The sequence below is a fragment of the Nomia melanderi genome, chromosome 1 (genome assembly GCF_051020985.1).
Source record: "Nomia melanderi isolate GNS246 chromosome 1, iyNomMela1, whole genome shotgun sequence".
Lineage (NCBI taxonomy): Eukaryota > Metazoa > Arthropoda > Insecta > Hymenoptera > Halictidae > Nomia > Nomia melanderi.
In genome coordinates, this window is record NC_134999.1 from 21,613,798 (window position 1) to 21,634,066 (window position 20,269).

Here is a 20,269-nt window from a genome sequence, read left to right on the forward strand (position 1 = left end):
GGGTTTCCCAGCTATTTATACTTGCACCTGCTAGTCATTGTTCAATATGTTTCTAGAGATCTTCAACAATGGAAAATACTCTCCGAAGCATGTAGATCCGATTTCACGTAATTCGCGTTATTGTCTGCAAACCAATTCCGTTTCTTGACTGGCACAACATTTATCCGAATGTTGTCCGTCCTACTACTCGATTTACTCGCGTTCGACGCGCGTAAAGTACATGTTCAGTCTACTGAAAGAAGCATTCTCTGTTACTATTCCCTTCGAATTTGTCGAGTTTCGTCGAGGAAACGGCCGTTCGGCCGCATCGCGCGACGGACCGATCGACGCGAACGAAACGAGTACCATCGCCGATCGTCGAACGAGCAACGCGACCACGGCAAGACGAACGGACGACGTAGGAACGTTATCGATCGTAGAGATACGCGACGCGGTCCGCGTCTCTCGCGATTCCGTTCGATCGGAGATATCCGCGTCGCCGATCGAACCTCTCTTCTCCCTCGGGACGCGTTTGTCGCGCGCGAATCTCGATCTCGTCGCGAACGGCGGAAACCGTTCGGCCGAGAGCCGCTCGCGACACCGGAGTCGACACCGGAGTCGACACCGGCCGCAACACCGGCCGAAATCGGTCCCTTTCGAGCGTAGAACAGGCACGCCACGTGCGCGTGCGCGTGCGCGCAGCAGCGTCAAAGGGACCTTTTAAACTTTAAAGGGCTCCTCGTTCGCGAGAATTCGCAGACTCGGCCGAGCGGCCGCTTCCGTCCTCCTCGCGGCTACCTGCGATCGTTCGCCGTCCTCGCGTCGCGTCGGCGTCGCGACGCTTTCTCCGAGTTTCGGCCCGATTACGGTCGTCGAGTCGCGCGAGTGGCGATCATGGTCTAATCGTAGCGTCGATTTTTCTCGCATCCGATGACGCGAGTACGGTTGCGAGCGCGGAGGACGCGACGCGGGGCGCGATCACGTGGCAGGACACGCGCCGGCTCTCTCCGTCTCTCGCTCCGTCTTTCTCTCTCCCTCGGTCCCACTCCCACTCTCCCTGCCTATACACGTATACGCGTACGTATCCATCCGAGCATCTATTCGTCCGTTCGTCGAAGCAAGACCTAACCAACGAGACCTACGCGTCCATCTTTCCAGCCGCGTATCGGCTGCCCTTTCCCCTTTGGTTCGCTAGCGCCTGTGCCCGGTGGTCCCGGTCGGTCGGTCTCGGCCGCGGCTCGAGCCGAAAACGGCCCGGCCGCGGCCGATTGCGTCACACCGGCTCGCGGTTAGCTCGAAATTCGAGGAAACGGTGGTTGCCGGTTCGGCTCGCGAGTGCGCGCGCGGTTCGTAGGCGGACGAGAAGGATGGCGAGGATCGCGAGACGGCACCTTTGTTGGGGAACGGCCACGGGTAGATGTCAGCGGCCGAAGGTGTCTCGGCCGGCGCAGCACCGTAAGCTCGAAACATGTTCCCACCGGGCGATCTTCTCGCGACAGCAGCAGTCGGCAACACCGTGCGCCCTGCTCGGTGGACGGAGCTCGACCGGATCGGTGGCGGCCGCGGTGCGCCGGCGAACGGTGCTTTCCCGAGCTCGACGTTCCTCCTCGCAAACTCGTTCTCGCGCGTACCCGTCCGCCGTCTTCGCGGCCGATCGATCTACACTCGCGCTGACACTCGCGCACTGGGAACCTCACCTTTCGACGCTCGACACAGTCGGCGCACCGCGCGCGGCACCGAAACCGAAACCGAGACCGAAACCGAAACGTTCTGCTCGCCGTGACGCGGTGGCGGTGGCGACGGCGGCGGCGGTGGCGGTGGCGGTGGCGGTGGCGGCAGCGGCGGCGGTGGCGGCGGCGGTGGCGGCAGAGACGGAAATAGCGATCACAGCATTCGAAGTTCCGAGTTCACGCGCGACGATACACATACGGATAAGAGCGCCGCGCGATCCGCGACAACCCGACCACGGTGTACCGTTTCTCGACCACGTCTGCGCGAAACTCGTTTCTGCACGGAAATCGCGGTACACCGCGCACCGTCGTCGATCCACTGCGGCAACTTTCGATTCCGAGCGATCGTCGCCGTCGCTGGAGCCGTAGGCGATCCCCGTCCTTTTCTCGATTCCGCTTTCTCGTTGCTCCGTCTCCTTCTCGTTCGCCTCGTTCGCCTTCTTCGCCTTCTTCACCTTTTTCACCTCCTCCCACCGCTTCTTCCTTTTCCACCTCCTTCGCCGCTGGTTGTTTGGCTCGCAACACGGTTCACGGTTCACGGTTCACGGTGCACGGTTCACGGTGCACGGTACACGGTACGCGTTGTCACAATTTTCGTAGAGTCGGCTGGCCGCGCGCGCGGCCGTCACGGCCGAGAACTCGGGAACGCTGTAACGCGAAACGGGATTCGTCGTCGTTCTCGGGAGATTAAGCGCACACTCGCGATCGAACGGATTGCCCTTTCCGGTCGTCCCGTGGTTCGCGCTCCGCGTTTCGCGTTTCTTCGGCCGCTCGACGGTGGACTTTGGATGCTCGAATACCGCGGACGACGGCGGTACCCCGGAGTTTGAGCGAGCACAAGCGCGGTCACTGTTTGTTTTCGAAAAAAGGCGTGGTTACGATCGCGATTACGGTCACGGTTGCGGTTGCGAGTGCGATTGCGCGTTGCGCGTTGCGCGAACACGGAATGCGATGCTCGCTGCACGAAGTTCGCTCGAGGAATGGCCGCTCCGCGATGGTCCTCGGCCCCCAGGCGTGGGAGGAAATGTTCGCCGAGTGGGGGACGCCACGGGTAGGTAGGGGGCAACGGGTGCCGGAGGCGAGGAGAGGCGCGGCTCGCCACGGCTCGGTTTCGTTCGGCCCCGAGCGACGTCGAACGACGTCGAACGACGTCGAACGACACATCCAGCAACGTTCGGCGACGCGCGACGAGCCCGGCTCGTCGCGCTGCACCGCCACACCGTTACGGCGTTACAGATTTCACGAGTTTTCCAGTTCTCCCGAGTTTTCGAGCCTTCCAGCTTTCGACTTCGAACGCGGCGACGATCTCGCCGGTCGAGCGCTCGCCGAGCAGACCCATGGCGTTGACCGCTTTCCTCGTGGAGACGCGATAAGGACTCCCGACGCGCGTTTCGGCGCGTTCGGCAGTCTCAGCGGTCTCGCAAGCTCCGCGATACGGGCTCGTTCCGCCATACGAGCTTTGGCTCGAGTGGTGGTCTCCTCGGTTCGTGGGTTCGCGGTTGCCATGGGGTCGAGTGGGGTGCGCGTTGAAACGGCCGAGCGAGGAGAAGTTGCTCCGAGATAAACGGACGGCGGACGGAGAAAGAGAGAAATAAAGAGAGAGAGAGAGAGAGAGAGACTGAGCGAGAGGGGGAGGAAGGCAAGAAAGAGCGAAGCCGGGAGAGAGGAGCGAGGAGCGAGGGAAGACGAAACAGGCTACGCACGCATGTACGCGTCGTAGCGCGCACAGCCAGAGATGCTCGGCGCAGAACGAATTTTCATTTCATCAAATTTCAAAATCCCCGGAAAAACTGGTGATTCCAGAGAAAAAGGATAAAAATGTTCGACGTGGTACGAACAAGCACCGTCAAGGCAACCCTTCCAACAAACAAAAATCTAAGCTATATTTTGGCCGAGTTGCGAGACTTTCGAATCAAGTTACTCGACTACAGGCAAGACACGGTTCAGTCTTGGGAAATTTGGTTGAACGTTCGTTCCGCGGTACCAGTGCCGGTACAAACGGTAAAGTAGCGCAACGCTGGAAAAAGAAAAAATGATCTTTCTACGAAGCGTCTGGCGTTTGACGATTTCGTCAGAGCCCGCGTCGCGTCGAGGCCCGTCGCGACGGGAACACGCCACGCCTCGCCAGAAGCGGTGAAACGACAAAAATGCGGTATCGCAACGATACGGGACTACGCAACGACACGACGTCGAGGAACTCGATGATACGCTCAAGGCTGTTGGCTCGCGAGTCTGTCGCAAACGGCGAGCACGCGCACGCGCGACTCCTCGCTCTCGACTCGTCGCAACACGACACCGCGAGAGATCGATCGACGATCCTCGACTCGCTTACCGAGATCTCGAGGGGAAAATCGGCGAACGCGCGCGATCCGTTCGACGGACGGCATTGGGGATTCGATTCGCGACGGATTAATCGACGTCCAAGGTTCCGGCCGTTCGATTAGCAATGGTCGCGACGTATCCGTCCTCGGTGTCGCTCTCTCGCGATTTGCGGCGACTCGTCCGACGCACACCCGTTACGCAATCACCGGCCGTGCGAGTCGATCGGTGGTTTTTCGCGATCGCGAAACCTCGGAGTTTTCCGAAGCGACCGCGAGGCGACGCGAGGCGGCGCGAGGCGGAGAAACCCCGACGATTTCTGGCCTCGATTATACAATTATATAACGAACGAAAGATACGGACACGCGAATCTGTGGGTACGGATTGCGACGGCGTTTCACTTCCCCGTCCGATGCAGTCGCGATACGCGATAAGCGTTTCGCTGGAGATGGGAGACGCGAGGCGTGACTCGAACCCGAGGGAACCGAACGGCAGCTGGCACGGTGAATCGAGTCGCGGCGACACCGGCGACACCGGCGACTCCGGCGACAGCCGCGCGCTCGAATTTCGAATCGCGGAAAAGACCGACACCCACGCTCGCCTCGATACAGTCGAATCCTTCAACGATAACGCGTCGTGTTCTTACCAAAATAGTTTGCACCGTCGAATCACCGTTTTCCCGCAACTTTCAACGACTGACGATACCTTGTCCAGCTGGACCAAATAGAGACGGTGGACGGAGGTGGCTCGAGGTGCAACCCATTCTCCCATAATATTCCAAAGGAAATTCCATTTCGTAGTTCGATTCGTTCTATCCTAGGACCTTTTGGAACTAGAAACTTATTCCTCGTCGAAACTTTCCGAATCTTCATACATTCCTAATTACCTTGTTGATACCTCAAGCGCGACAACTTTAGTGGCAACTACCGCTTCGTAGTGGAAAATAATCTGGCTTATCACGGAAAACAAACCGAGATGAAAGACGAATCGAATCTCATTGATTTCTTCGTTTCCGAGGTCGGACATCGATACAGAAAAGTTGAGTTTTTGGCCAAGTGCCACTAGAATTCTGAATCCAGCCCAACGCGCGGCCCTCCGCCGTTATCGCGCGTACGCGCTTTCTCGAACGGTGAGGCGTCCTTGCTTCGCGCCCGGTTATGTCGTAACGCGTTCCGTAATACTAATCGCTCGTTCGTCGGACGCACGACGCACGACGCACGACGCACAGTAGGGCATTTGCTCGATCTGGCCGGCCAGAAGCCCGTTCGATAAATTCTCTCTCAACTGTAACATTTTTACTGTTTCGGGTAGCCGAAACAATCTCCCGATCATTTGTTTGTTCTCGGAGAACTCGAAAACCGCCGAGCTGTCCCGAAGTGCCATATGCTTTGGAAATCCACGAATGGTTCTTCGGTGTCGAAGCTTGTCAACCGAGTGCATACCGCGCCTTTAATATTCCAGTTCCATGACCTTTTTACCACGAGTCGTTATGTAAACATCCACATTCCAACATAGCTAATGCATCGTCGATATCTGTTAAGGTCGCACTACTTCGAAAATGATTTTCTCGTAGATCAAGACGCGTCCCGGCAGTCTCTCGAGCACAGTTTTCTTCGGAAATTTTAATACAGCGGAACAACTGTAACAAGTATCGTGTACATGCTAATCGATTGATCGTTACAGGTATACACGATTGGGACGTTCTCTCGTAAGAAGACGATATAAACCTGTCTGGAAGTTTGGCCGGGCGGATCGGGCGAATACCCCACTGCGCGGCGTTCGCGCGAAACGTTGTTCGGGTAAAACGATCGACCCTTCGCTTAAAATAAGCGGAAGTAAAGACTAGGAACGGTCCTATATTTAGAAGGTAGTGCGCGATGCGCCTTGCGCTCGTCCGTAGATCTCTCCGACGCGTCGCTGTCATCCTCGTCGTCGGCTCTCCGCCGCTCCGCGCCTCCTTATCTCGCGAGTGTACTGCTTTTCGTCTGGCGAATCAACTTCTGGTTCCGGCCGTGCCGAAGCGTAAATATATTCCGGCCTGCGACTCGTGTTAGGCCCATGCATAATGGATAACGGGCGCACCGTAGCGGCGAGCCCGCGGAAAACTCCTCCTATTTGCATTTCTACGAGCCGTGTGGCGTCTCGGTCTTTCGTGGAAGAGGACGAGGATCCGTTCCGATCGGAGCCGAATCGTAAATGCGAGGAACGCGTGCGACTTTGCCCCTCGAGCCCGAGCTCGGACAGCCAGGCGTGCGCCGAGCAAACGTCCCGAGTGTCGAGGAGACGAGTACGCGCGCGCGCGCGTGTACGAGCGACCAGCTGACTACCGAAACAGCTGTAGCGATACGCGGGGCAGGCCGATGCATCGTAGCTCCTTCCTCTTCTCGCGTTCCACGTTCGAGCAGCTCTGCTCCGCTGCGTTCCGTTTCGTTCCGTTTCGTTTCGTTCCGTTTCGTCTCGTTTCGTCTCGGTCCGATCTCGCGGCCGCTCCGCTCGAGCCGAGCGCCGACATCCGATACCACTGTACCGATGCGCGCGACCAGTCCTCCGTTTGGGATACTCTCCCCTTTCGCTTTTTTACTCCTCGATTCGCCGATACGGCCAACTACCGTAAACCGACGGGATCCGATTCCGATTCACGCCGATCTCGTTTAGGCCCCGGATCGCCACGCGCAACCTACCCGAGAGACACCTAAGCGCGGCTCGAGCAACACCGGAACAATCGGGAGGAGCCGACGGGACTATGCTTCGGATCTTTGGAGAGAAACTCGAAGCAATTACGAGAGCCGAGAATTCCGTTCCAAGCCGCTTTATTTTTAGCCATCTTACGTAACCGACAATGTCGGTCATCGACCGACCGCGAAAGCGTTAATCGTTTCGCGCGAGTCTCGATCCGATCTCCCGTCTCGATCGTACTCCTCTCGCGATACTTTTTCGTTGGTGTCGCCGATGCCGGGGAAACGTCCGGAAATGCCGGACGAGGAAAAACGGAAATTACGCTCGCCTTCCGAAGTCGCGCCATAACCGCATAGATTCCAATTCTTCGAATACCGTAAAGCGTTTCTTGTTCTCGACAGTGAAAGTTCCCGGTTGGTCAATTCTAATCTTGCAAAAAGATTCGGCTGTACGTTATTCATCCGTTCTTTCTGTTTTTAACTCGCAGCGTTGGCAGAAGCTCTCCCGACGGCCGACGATCGATAAGCGTGGAAGGTAAACGGGTACAGGCGGCCGGTGTTTACGAAGGAAAGCGGACGCTCACCGGCGAGCACGAACTGTCGTATTCCGGCGATACCAGATAAGGCGAAACACGCCCAAAAACTGATACGACCTAACCACTGGGGAAACCGCGGTCGCGCTTTCAAAACCGATTCGCTTCCGCCTCGATCCGCTTCCCTTGCGACGGCACATGCCCTCGGGATGCATCGATTCCAGGCGAGCATTGTTCGGCGAGCGTTCTCGTTGCGATTCGATGGCTTTCCGATGCGAATGCGCTGCAACGAGCGCCGCGAATGTCCGCCGTGCACGATTACGACACCTACGTAATATTTTTAACGGATACAGACGCGATACACACGATACCCACGATACACGATACCGCGCTCGCGCTCGCGTTTCCGTTCCCGCCCCCGCTACCGCTACCCTATCCTTGAATTTATATAACCGTCGTACTTCCATTAGTCGTTGGGTTTCTTTAACCTATCTCTTTGGACGAAGGCTGCGCGACGGCTGGATATCACGTAACAATTTTTCCCGTCTGTACGGGCTTTCCGTCGGAGCTCGCTATCCTTCGACGTGCCGCCGAAGATTCGACGCTGACGCGGAGACGGTTGGATGCGAGGAGACCTACAGACGGAGAGACGAAGATGAATCGAGAGATCTCGGCGATTACGAGACTCCAACGCTCCAGCTCCCGGCCGAGAGACGCTGCCGCCGAGTATCGACACGAAGTAGGAGGAAGTAAGAAGAAAGCTAAGAAAGAGGGGGTCGACGTACCCGGTAGAGAGAAGATCGAGGAAGAATCCACCCCTAGACTCGCGCAACCACCGTGCAGCGCCGCGAGACTGCGCGCTTCGATCAACGCGAGGGAGAAGATCGATCAAATCAGCCGAGTGCCGAACTCCGTAGCCGAGGTTGTCAACAAACCACCCTCGGATCGCCGAAGCGAACCTTATCTCGCTCTCTTTCCTCTCTTTCCTCCTACGTATTTACTTCTCACGCCCCTGCGTTATCTTCGCCGCGGCGTGTTTACCGTTCGGCACAAGGGTACGCCGCGCGTGCCTTTTCCACCGATCGCCTTCAACTTTCGTCCTGCGTTGTCCTCCGCGCTTATCGTTACACGGACGGACGGGACGCACCGCGGAGCACGCGATTCGCGTTAACGGCCAGCGATGCGACTTTCCCTCGGAGAATCGCAGCCTCGGAACGACGCGAGCTTCGTACCGCTCAACTTCCTTTTCTTCGCCTTTCATCGATGCTACTATGCAATCTACTCTCCGAGTTTCGGTTCAGTGGAATTTTCAGCACATTTCCTACCGGTCGGGCCTCGGGCGAATGGTCGAAAAAGCTCTGCTTCGCCCAGACGCGGCCGACAACCTAATATTATTGATCTACCGACAACTTTCCAATACAGATTTCTTAAAAAACCGTTTAGCTGGACTTGTTGGCAATGTCAGTGAAAGATTCCATTCTACTGTTTGTCGGCTAGTTGCAAAACCTTTCCATTCGGACGTAAAAATTAGTGAAATCGCCGCTTCTACAGCCGCCGAACAATGAGGTTCGGATTGCTCGCTTATTACAAGGAACCGGTATGGCAGATTAAGAGGAACAGCAGCGAGTATCGAAAAATGACTCCTTTTTTCTATATTTTTCTACGTTTTTCTACGGTTCTCATGGTGCAACTGTGCTCCGGTGCTTCAGTGTTTCGAGCGGGTCGCGATGCTTCGTTCATACGTCCGCTCGTTCCAACGCCAAGCGCTTTCGTCCACTGTCGCTCGTTCTTCACCCTTTTACCCTTCTTTATTCTTTGACGTAAGCCTTTTGTCCCCCAGGATATTTGCGGAGCTTTGTTTCGTCGACTGGCTGCGTACCGGCTTAAACAGACGTTGCTAATGGCGCGACACGGAAGGTACAAAGGGTAGCCTGGATGCCGACGAACGTTTATTTATAATTTGACCATCGAGTCGAGAAAACAACCGATAGAGTACCGTTCGAGGTCGAGAATCGTGGCTCGGTCGGATTCGGTTTTACGAACGAACACGCTCGAAACCGCGAGTATTCGAAACGCTCGACGCGCTAAAGGTTCGACACCCGAAAGAATCGATCGTCCGACAGCCGGACAACCGGCGAGGTGTCTCGAGTTGAATTTTCAACGGTCGAATCCCTCTAGATTCTAGCCATTCGACATGGCAATGTTGCGGATCACTGCAATGCGGCTGACGGTGCCAGTTGGTCAATAGGCAACCAGCCAATCCCGATCGAATCCGAATAAGCCCTTGTGCCATTTTCCACGATTACCTCGAAACCTGCGTGCCTCTTCTTCCGTCCGCTCGCTTTTCCGCGTTATTCTCGCGTTTCCACGGAGGAACGACACGCCTCGGACACGCGTACGATATCCATTCGAATCGATTCGCCCGCGAACCTTTCGGAAATGGACATCGATCCGAATCGACCAACCGAATCGCCGGCGGCAATTTTCCCGATCGCGCTCAAACTGCGCCGTTTCGAGCCGTTGATCCGGCAATTCGACGAACCTCCGTTCAACGCGTTCGAGTTTGCCGCGCTCGCGCTGGTCTGCCCGGGTACTGGCTTTCGCTGTTCGCGAACCGACCCAGAGGTGGCAGCATGCGTCTTTTCCGCTCCGTGGATCGTTCGATATCGAGTGGCCGGCGCTCTCGGTCGGTACCCGATCGATTTCTGTATCGCGTGCAACCGAGTTTCTACGTAAAACGGTCCGCTCGTTGCACGAAAACGATCGAAACGATCGAAACGACGAGATCGACGCGGGGGTATCGGTGGACCGGTACGGAAATGGAAATCGGAACCGAAACAGTTTTTCCAACCGCTTAATTTGGTCGTGTCGCGCGGTTCTTACACGCGTATCAAATTCTATTCTTAGTCTAATCGCGCGTTATCGGGCCGTGCGTTCAATGTTTACACCGTTTCTCCTTATCGGACGTTACCTTTATTTTTTGAAACGTTATCTACCACTCACGATCAACGTTGTTCTCGGCTCTCGCGTAATATCGGAACACGAAGCCGCAAGCTCTGAAACGTAACGCACCGAATTGCGCAAAGACGATCCTCCTCGGTGAAATTGTTTCGAGGCGAACAGGCCTCCCGTATTTACGCGGCTGGTACTCTTTATCCATTCAGCTTTTCAATTACGTCTGTCGCGTACGCGTACGCGCACCGTCGCGCGAGGGTTCACGGCGAGCCGCGGAGGTGGAAACGTAACGAGGGGGAGAAAGTACGATCCAATGAAACCCTAGATGGCTCGAGAGCGACGTTGAAACCACCCTCTGCGAATCCCGTGGTCGTTACCAACCGATTACATGACACGCGTTCTCGCAATATAGGTCGGAGAATGCGTTCGCGAACGGTGCACCGTTCAAGGATGCAGAGTTGGCCGTTTATCAGTTTTCTAGTACTTTTTCCTCTTCGTTTCCTTCGTCGTCGTCGTCGTCGTATTAATGTGCAACGCAACGATCGAAGTATGTATACGCCAAAAGATTCGGCTGGCATCTCGAAGTTGAAGCGCAAAGCAGCCCGATCCCCTGCAAGAATGTCGCGCTACGGCCGTACACCGAGATAACGCGGCATCGATTTGCTTTTTTCTTAAAGAACTCTTATCGGAGCTAAACACGCGATTCGCATGTACGTCGGAACGCGATCGTTGCCGCGATATCGATCGATACTTTGAGCCGCGGCGAAACGTGGAAGCGACGGCACGGGTATATTTCGCGAACGGTGAAGCTACCGAAAGATCTCCGCGGGACCTGAGAAATCGAGGGGAATAATAATGGTTGTGTCGTCGGTATCACCGATCATCCTCGAATCTCGCTCGAACGCGACTCGACCTAGTGGCGCGACTTAAAGTGCCACGCCGACACTTTCGAAGATGGCGCAGCGGCCTGCCCACTCGGCGCGGTGGCTGACAATGCCTCGAGAGTAGTTTTTGTTCTCGAATAAAGGCTCGTTCGCGGTACAATGCTATTTCTATATCGCGTCCTCCTATCCTCGACCCTACCGCACGGCAGCCATCCCCGCGAAGACGACGGTAGCGGCGTTATTGATATCACGCCGGAGATTTCGTTCGGATATTTCGAAAACTCGATCGCGGGAGAATCGAATCTGGCGTCTTTCTCGTGTCTCGGGCTAACGACGGTTTACGAATTTCTGTCGCGGGTATGAACAGCTGCGACCAATTAAAAAGAAAGATGGAAAGATGACGTTCGTTCATCCTCTTGGCCCGCGGGAGGGAACGCGCTCGCGAAGTTTCCGCGCGACTCGTAGACAGGGTGACTAGACTCGGAAAAGAAGGCGAGGGTTGCGAACAAGGGAGCGCAACGGGGATTCTAAGCTGTCGGTTGCCCTCTTCTCCTTCCCGAGTCTCCAGTTCCGTCGCGGGGCCGCTAGGAATTCGCAGTTGTCGAAATTCTCGTCGTCCGGACGTACAGTCGTTTCCCAGAGTCTCTAAAGGAGAAGAAAACGGGAACGAACGATCCTTCCAAGCGAGAATCCGAATCGCAGAGTATCGCAGTCGACGCGTCGTCCTTATTCCCGATTATTCGGAACCCAACGTGACGCGAATCCAGACGCGAGACACGTAGACCGTCGTTTCGAACGTCTTACTCGCGATCTTTGTACGCTCGCCACACGCCTCCAGTGGTGGACACTTACCTTTCACGTGTTCCGGGGTATCCGTGGCGCCGGTTCTCATGATGTCGCTCAAATAATGTTCCAGTGTCCTCATACTATCCAACGGAGAGTTTCCATTGGCCGTCATGCGATCCTGCGAAAATAACATACATAGAAATTCGCGCGCCGTGGCAGCGAACACGGGGGAAAATGGGAAACGGTGTGCCGTTAGTCGCAGGAGAAAGAAGCACGGCCGTCGACGAATAGGAGGCTGAACGCTATTCGATATATTTAACTTTGACATTGTGCAAGCCGATTCAAAAGTAATCGAGGACACGCGCGCGTACGAGGAACGGTAAAGAAAGAAACGAAGGAGTAGGGCGGCAAGAGAGCGAGACGGAGGAGGTGGTGTATATCGATCGGAACGCGTACCACGAGTTTCTACCCTTCGCTGCCGGGAGACTGGCGAACGCGTTTCTAACGTATATTCCGTAATTTCGTCGAGCAGATCTCGCCGAGCATCCCGCCGAGCATTTCGTCGAGTCGCAAGCGCGAGCAGGAAAACGGGCGTACGCTCGACGAAGACGCGGCGGCGACGCGCTAGACGATAGTTAAAAGGAAAGCAAGGAACGGAACGTAATCGTCTCGACGAGTGGCTGGCCTGGCTCTTTTCCATCTTTCGTTTTCGCGTGCCGCGGGAATCGCTGGCGAACCCCACGCGCACTTCTCCACCCTTAGTCACGGAGGAACACGAGCTCTCGAAGCCCCTCCGGTAGTGTTTGGTCTCGCGAAGGCGCAGACACGAGGCGGCTGACGCTTGCGCGCTCCTTGGCGCAAGCGTGACACGACCGCGAGCACTTGGCCGGAGGATATCCGTGTAGGCACGCGCATCCATGTGCGAGCGCAACCACGGGACAACGATTTCCCTCCCTCTCGCTGCGAGTCGCCTCGTTTCCGTCTAGCTGGAGGCGAGCTAGAAAATCAATATAGGGAAACCAGGAAGCAGCGGTAGGGCGTCGACAGCGAAACCTCTGTGCGAGCTCCATCGCAAAATTGCCGCTATTCTAGCTGTTCTAGCTGTCCTAGCTGTCCTAGCTGTCCTGGCTGTTCTTCCAACCATTATGGCCGCTCGAACGGTGCGCGGCAGGCTCTTGCCCCTTTTCCTTGCTCCTCCTTTCGCGACATCCATTCCGACTATCGACTCGTCCCCCGGCCTTCCCGAGAACATCTTTTCGCCGGTGTCCGTCTGGGTTTGTCCGTCGATTTCCATCGATTTCTCGTGGAAACCTCCGAATTGCGGCAACGAAATACGAGGATACTGCTCGGTGGTAAAGCTCAGGGGAACGACGATAGCGAGAGCCAGGGCTCTGTTATACGAGTGCGAAAAGCGCGATTGCACGGGGATTTAGGCTCGTGCTCGATCGATCGCGCGATCGAAAGCCGAGAGACGACGCAAGGTAGCTATTGGGATCGAATCGGTCGCGGATGGTTTGGCTGGGTTGGCGGAGCAACGCGAGTCGAGTCGAGTATACCCGATGTGCGCCGGACCAGTGAAAATCGAGCGTAGAGACCGGGACGACGTAACCTGAATCTCTAGGCGAGTGCGGCACGAGCGATTCCAGCCGGCCACCGCGAACTAGGTCACCATTGGTGGAAGCGAGAAGTCGCCGGTGAAGGGAGAAAACGAAACGAGGAGAGCGGTAGAGTGAAACGCGAAGGGTTGAAATGGAATGGGGGCGATATCAAAACACCGGAGAATGCAAACCTCCGCGCCGCGTCGTCGATGTCGCTTCTGCGAGGCATCCCCCCGTTTTCCACCCGCAACCGTCTCGTTCTTCTCGTTCGGTCGCATAGTCCTCCGAAATTCCACGAATCTTCCAACGCGTACATTTTTCGAATGACTTTGCTTCGAACGAGGGGCGAGCTCGGATCAGCCGGCGGATCAGCGAAAGAGCAAAAGGGAAAAAGTCGATGAAAACGGATCGGGACGCGAGCGCTGCGTTCGATAGCGGGTGGCTGTGAACCACGGATGGCGTAACCACCTCACCGGTGCATCGATGCGCCAGTATCGACTGCATCGCTACCGAGCTGCTTCGGAGCTTCTTGTTTCCCCCGATTTCTCCGTTTCCCAGCGTCCATCGTATCTCGGAACACGTATTTGTTCGCCGAATGGAAAGAGATACGCGAGAAATCGCGAATCGCGTTAGTCGGGATTTATGGGAGGATCGCGCGCGGCTTTCATCTTGTTACCGTTTCTAAGCGAATTAGAACGATTACGGGACGTCGTTCGCACGATGCGACGATGCTCGACGACAACCGAAAACGATGCGTCCTCGCGTCCCAGAGGTCGAACAGCGGGAAAAGGAGAGGACAGATGAAATGACCGATTTGTAAATTGTTGCGCAGCGCGTGCTAGACAACTACCCCGGCGACTACCCCCGGCGCCTACCTCGTCGACTACGAGACCCGGACGAAAAATCTATACCGCGCGAAACCGGACTGACCTATAAACCTCGTGCCAGGTCACTCCGCACCGGCGCAGTTCCCAATTCGAATAGGTGTGGGATCCCGAATTGGGTTAACGTCCAGATATTCCGCGTTCCTGAAATTTCGTATCCCTCGGCAAAAGGCTCGCACGGCCCTAGCGAATCCATATGGAACGGAAACGTTCGACCGTAACGAGACGGGACGGGACGAGTCGAGACGAGACGAGACGAAACGCGCAACGCAAACGGTTTTTCGCTCCATGCCTATTTCAAGGACGAATTTATGCCGCGCCACCAGACCGCGATGCAATTATCGCTCGTGGAGTACAGGCAGCGCGTGTCGCGTGCGCCGGGCGCCGGGCGCACCGCGTAGCGATCACGGCCCCGCGGACGTTACCTTTCGATTCTCGATAGAAACGATTATCGCATCTTTATTAATAACGCCCACCCTCGGCGCGCTTCGTATCTGGTACACGACCGTTGTCCGACCGACCGACTAATCTTCTTTTATCAATTTTCTCGCATGCTTTCCCTGCTCCCGCGTATCGGTCGCCGCTTTCAAATACCAGATGCCACTCGCCACCGCCTACATTTCGATGTACGCGATACGTAGCGCGCTGTGTCATGGTGCCGCGTTGCGTCGCGACGCTTCGTAACGCGTCGTTCGATAATGAAAATGTAAAGGGACTTTGAGTCATCGCAGATACGATCGCCGATTGATTTTGCCGCCTCGCCGACTGTAACGGAACGGAACGGAACGCAACGGCGGCTCGCGACACGTGTCCCGATTCGCTTCCAAGGTGAACGACGGCCTATCGAGTTATCGGCCTACGAGTCGAAGCGTTTCCTTACCAATTTCGTTCGCCGTTTCTTAGCAGCGTATCTCGGTGGCGCGGGTCCGATCCCCAAACCAGCTCCGCTCGTCGACGCGCCGTAGCTCGCGTGTTCGCGATCGTTCCCCGACAACTTGATTCGTCCAGCTACCTCCTCGCTCGTCGTTTCTACGCGCACCGAGATTACATCGGAACAAGACTCGACGTAGGCCGCTACGCGCGACAAACGTGCCTAAAATTCTCGTGCGAGAACCAGGGATTCTCCGAATAGTCGAGCAACCGCGGAAAATATTCCTGCGAATACGCGACACGCTCCGATCGCGTTTCTGCATCGTATCCGAAAATCGCTGCATCGAAGTAATGTCGGTCGACGAGAATTTTCGAGAATAATGCGCGGTGTAACGCGACGCGGCGCGACTCGTTGCGTTAGCCTGAATAGCGTCACCTCGCGTCAATCGTTGCAACGTATGCAAATCCACATGCCACGGTACCGTTGCGCGTTTCAAGAAAAGACCGAACGCGTTACCGAACATCCGGAATCTTCTTCGACGAAACGACGCCGCTAATCGTAATTCCTCGGTTTAATGTCTTGCAATCGAGCGCGATCGCGGCACGCGTCGGATGAAAAATATCGAAAAACGCATACGTGCGCCTACGCACGGCTGCTCCGAAAGGGTTAACGAGCAGATAAGGAAAAACGATTCGAAGGCCGGAGGACGATGGGAAAGGGACAACGGTCGACGATAAACTACAGAACTCGCTCGGGAATAAAATCCGCTGTTTCTCTAGGTCAGTGTGCAAGTCTATTTTCGACAAGTGGCTAAAATAGCTGAGCTTCAACTTCTGCTGTACACTGTTCGAGCTCCGCCACGTACGAACGAAATTAGGTCAGGCATCAGCGACGAAACGAGAAACGAAAAACGAGGAACGAGAAAGCTTTTCCTCGGTTTTCGAATCGCGAAATACCCAGAAATTCGAGGAACGTTTCGTGCCTCGATTAGCCGCGAACGCGAACAATCGTTAACGATGCTCGACGACGCTCGACGATGCTCAACGAAGCTTCTGGATTTCCGTGCGTGCGCTCGAACGACAGAAACGGGTTCGTTTCGATATCGTTCACTTTTCTCGTTTCGCATCGACGATTCGTTGGTCGAGGCGGTCGTCGCGTTACGGATAGTTCCGCGAAACACGTGCCGCCTTGGAACTTTCGATCGTTCGGAGAGCAGAGCAAAACCGCCAAGCCGGAATAAAACCGAAACCCGACAAACGCCACCGGGGAAATAAGAAAGAGCGAGAGGAGATTCGACCGAGCGTGTTCTCGCATCGAGATCTCGAAGGGAGTCGCTGAGAATTTCTCGACGAACGATTTCCCGTTCGAAAATGGAACGATGTCCCGGTGTACGACGTACGCCGCACGATCGTCGAAACAGCCGTTGCTGCGCTGTCTAAATTTAAATTCGAGTCTCGAAGTGGTTGCATAACCTGGCATCGAGTGCGTGCACGAGCGAAACTGCGGAAGTTGAAACTACCGGTAGCTGTATACTTTTTTTCGACGGGTATGCGCGATTACCGACGTGGCGTTACAACGCGTACCCTTTACCGCGCGGTCGATGGTCAACGATCGATAATGGAATGCCGGATTGAACCTCGAAGAAACACCCACGCAACGGCCTGCTCGAATCGTTACGAACAAAGTTGCCCTTCCAGCCGACGTTCGACCGTCAGCCGATAATTCGAACAGGGAGACCGACTTACTTGCTGAAACGGAGGCAGTTGTAGCAAATCCCTGTCTTCGGCGGCGGTAACCTCGAAGGTAGGTGCCGGTTGCGGTGGATACATGTTGCCTTTGCCAGGGTACGAGGTGCTCCTTCGAAACTTGACCGGACTGATGCAAGAGGGGTGAGCCGCGGGGCCCGGATGACCGGGAAACGTGGGGCTAGGTTTCCTCCCCTGGAGGCCCGCGGCAGCGGCCACCGCGGCGGCCGCGTGCAGCGACGAGTGCAGAGGAGGCAGGTTCGGTACCGATCGGCCACGACTCCACGGCGAAAGCCCGGGACTCGCGACCGCGGTCGCTTGCGGCGCGGCACCCCATTGCTGAGGCGCTTGCGGACCACCGGACCAAGCAGCATACCCCTTCCCCGGAAGGTACACGCCGGGGTGCGAAGTCGCCGGTGGAGGCTGTTGTTGTTGTGCTTGCGGTTGTTGTTGTTGTTGCTGCTGCTGCTGCTGCTGTTGTTGCGGTTGCTGGGCTTGCTGTTGGGGTTGCTGTTGGGGTTGCTGCTGCTGCTGCTGTTGTTGCTGCTGCTGCTGTTGTTGCTGCTGCTGCTGTTGCTGCTGCTGCTGCTGCTGCTGCTGATGCTGCTGCTGCGCGGAGGATACCTGGAGACCGTGTCTATTGCCCGGAGCACCGACGTTGCCGTGCTGTTGGGAGAAATTATGGCTAGCCGTAATGGCGCGACGAGTTCCCGTGGACACCGCCGGTCCGGTGGCCGCGAACAGCCCGGCAGGGCCGCTGCTCGGGAAATTCTGAAACGCGCCGATGGATCCGTTGACCGGCAACGCGTGGAGTCCGGTGTCGTCCGGGGCGGACCAGAGGCTCGGCACCCTGCCAGGATCGGAAAATCCCTGGAGAGTCGAGCCGGCGGTGTTGCACGTAATATCCTTCTCGGTGGAGGAGGGCGTCGTCGGCGTTATAGCGATACTCTCGACCTCGACCGCGACCGCGACCGCGACCGCGTCTTTCGCCTTCTCCTGTCCGGCCACGGCGTCCAAGCCGCTGCTCGGCGATAACGGCGCGGTCTTCCCGGTACCTTGTTTCTCTATCAACAGATCGTCCTGCATCGTCGAGGTCGTGACGGTTACGGCGTTGTTGACGCTGCTACCGATCGACGATTTCGTCGTGGCCGACAACGAGCTGGAAAACAAACTCGTCGCGCTAAAGTCCCCCATAAATCGGACGCGCCTCTCTCGTTTCTCGGATAGGCGACGCGACGGTTCGGCGGTTCACCGTTCTCGTCGCGACCGAGCTCGTCCTTGCCGGCAAGAACGACGTTCGACCAGCCGACCGGAGAGCTCGCGAGACACCTATCGATCCACGCGGCACGCGTAAAAACACCGAACGAGTATACCGGAAGCTGTGCACAGACCACACCGGCCTACTTCGATCCTCCTCCGCCACCACCACCCTTTCCTTCTTCTTCTTCTTTTCGACTCGGCTGTTGCCGCTGTCCTTCGCTTTTCTTCTCTCCGCCGCCCCTTCTTGCCCTCTTTCTCCTTCTTCTACTTTTATTCCTCTTTCTCCTCTTCCTCTTCCTCTTCCTCTTCCTCTTCTTCCTCCTCCACCACCTCCACCTCCACCAGCACCACCAGCACCAGCACCACCACCTTCTTCTTTCGATTCTCTTCGATCGCGCGCCACTCGTCCTAATCCGACACCACGATTCCTACTCTTTTATTCTCCTTTATCCTCTCTTCGATTCCCCTTTACTCTGTTCGATTCCCTTCGATTCAGCCTTATCGTCGAGGCAGCTCGCCAACGTTCGCCGATCGATTAAATTACGCCAACGATGCGTCGCCCCGGATAATTCGGCAGCGACTTTGCATTCTGTTCGCTATCGAGTGGTCGAGCGGTCGAGCAGTCGTCGTTATCGACGACGACCGCCACGTTCATTCTCCGACGTCTCGAATGCCGATGCGAGATCGCGCGAGGCTTCCTCCTTGGTCGCTTCCCCTACGCTGACATAATTGCTTTCCTTTTCCCCGGTGGAACGTCGGCGAGCTTCGAAAATCGAGCGCGTTCACTGACGATTCTCTTTTCGCGGCATAGTTACACGCACATCACTGCACACGGACGTTCGATCGGACAGCGATCCACCCGCGACCCTTCCTCGAATCGGCGACGATTGTTCGTCGGCCGACGCTCGACGCTCGTCGCTCGTCGCTCGTCGCTCGATCGTCGAGAAACCGAACTGACGCGACGATGCGCGCACACGACGGACACGAACCACCGTACGCACACCGTTGCGCGCGAGGAACGCGCAAATATCGCTACCCCTTCGCCGATAGCTTCGAAGGTTCGCGCGACGAGACCCGTTCCTGGCCGCGTGTACTCCAATTTCCGAAGCGACGCACTCGGATACTCGATTTGGCCGAACCAGCCGGAATACTCGGACACTCGACGCGAAAAACGCCTCTCCTTGGCAGGAGCACGATTTGCTCGCGATCGATTGCTCGCGCACCTCGCACCTCCCGACTTTACGGAAAACTCGCAGCCGTTCCTCCGCACTCGCGGCTGCCTTCCCGACAACCTCGCTCGCGCTAAGTTTGCCTCTTATCGGCGGCTCGCATATTTTACGCACTAATTACGTAGACGGTCTTGGTTCCACCGCACAGCTCGGCCGCGTTCGCTCGCGTGCCACGCTTCTGGTAGCGATTCCGGGGAATTGCGAGCACACGATCACGCGTATTCGTCGCGTCGCGCGAATCGGTTCGTCGACGATCTTCGGCTGGTCGTCGGACGGCGGACGGCGGACGGCGGACCGCTGACGCTGCGATTAGCGCGGTTGCTGCGCTCGACAGACCTTCCCGATCGGAGGCCAGAAGAGCCCGATTCGACGACGCGGCTTCGTGGCTCTGCGCCGAGTGTAATGCGATTCGCGCGTCGTGCCGACTTTTGGAACACTGTGGCCGTGCCGCGGCCCACACCATACCAATCGTAGACTCTCGCGTAGCCGTACACTCGGCGATCTTCGGCCCGCCGCTTCGTCCTCGTTCACGTCCTCGTCCTCGTCGACGTCGTCGTCGCTGCTGCGTTGCGCGCCGACGTCGATCACGCACGCGCATTTCTTTTCGAACCGCCGCCGCCGCCGCCGCTGCCGCCGCCGTCGACGATAACCAACGGCACCGTTACCTCCGACGCAGCGATCTACCGTCGTCTCCTCTTTCCCATCACCGCCCGCTCGCCCTTTCTTGTCCTCTTATCGTTCTTCCGAGCGATTCTTACCTATCATCGGACCAGAGTATTTTACAAAAACGAATGGAAAAGGTACAGAAAACGATCGTAGAT

General features: G+C 56.6%; 1 protein-coding gene across 2 annotated transcripts in view; it reads right to left on the reverse strand.

Annotated features, from left to right (window-relative positions):
* The window catches only part of orb2 (cytoplasmic polyadenylation element-binding protein orb2), a 51,592-nt gene extending 31,438 nt beyond the window's left edge, over positions 1–20,154 (reverse strand). For both annotated transcript variants that reach the window (XM_076369447.1, XM_076369440.1), the window contains exons 1-2: positions 16,960–20,154; positions 11,928–12,039 (exon numbers count right to left, since the gene is read on the reverse strand). In XM_076369447.1, the coding sequence (XP_076225562.1) occupies positions 11,928–12,039; positions 16,960–18,153 (1,306 nt within the window). In that variant the 5' untranslated portion in view covers positions 18,154–20,154. The remainder of the gene's footprint in view (positions 1–11,927; positions 12,040–16,959) is intronic.
* Between the last annotated feature and the right edge of the window lie 115 nt (positions 20,155–20,269).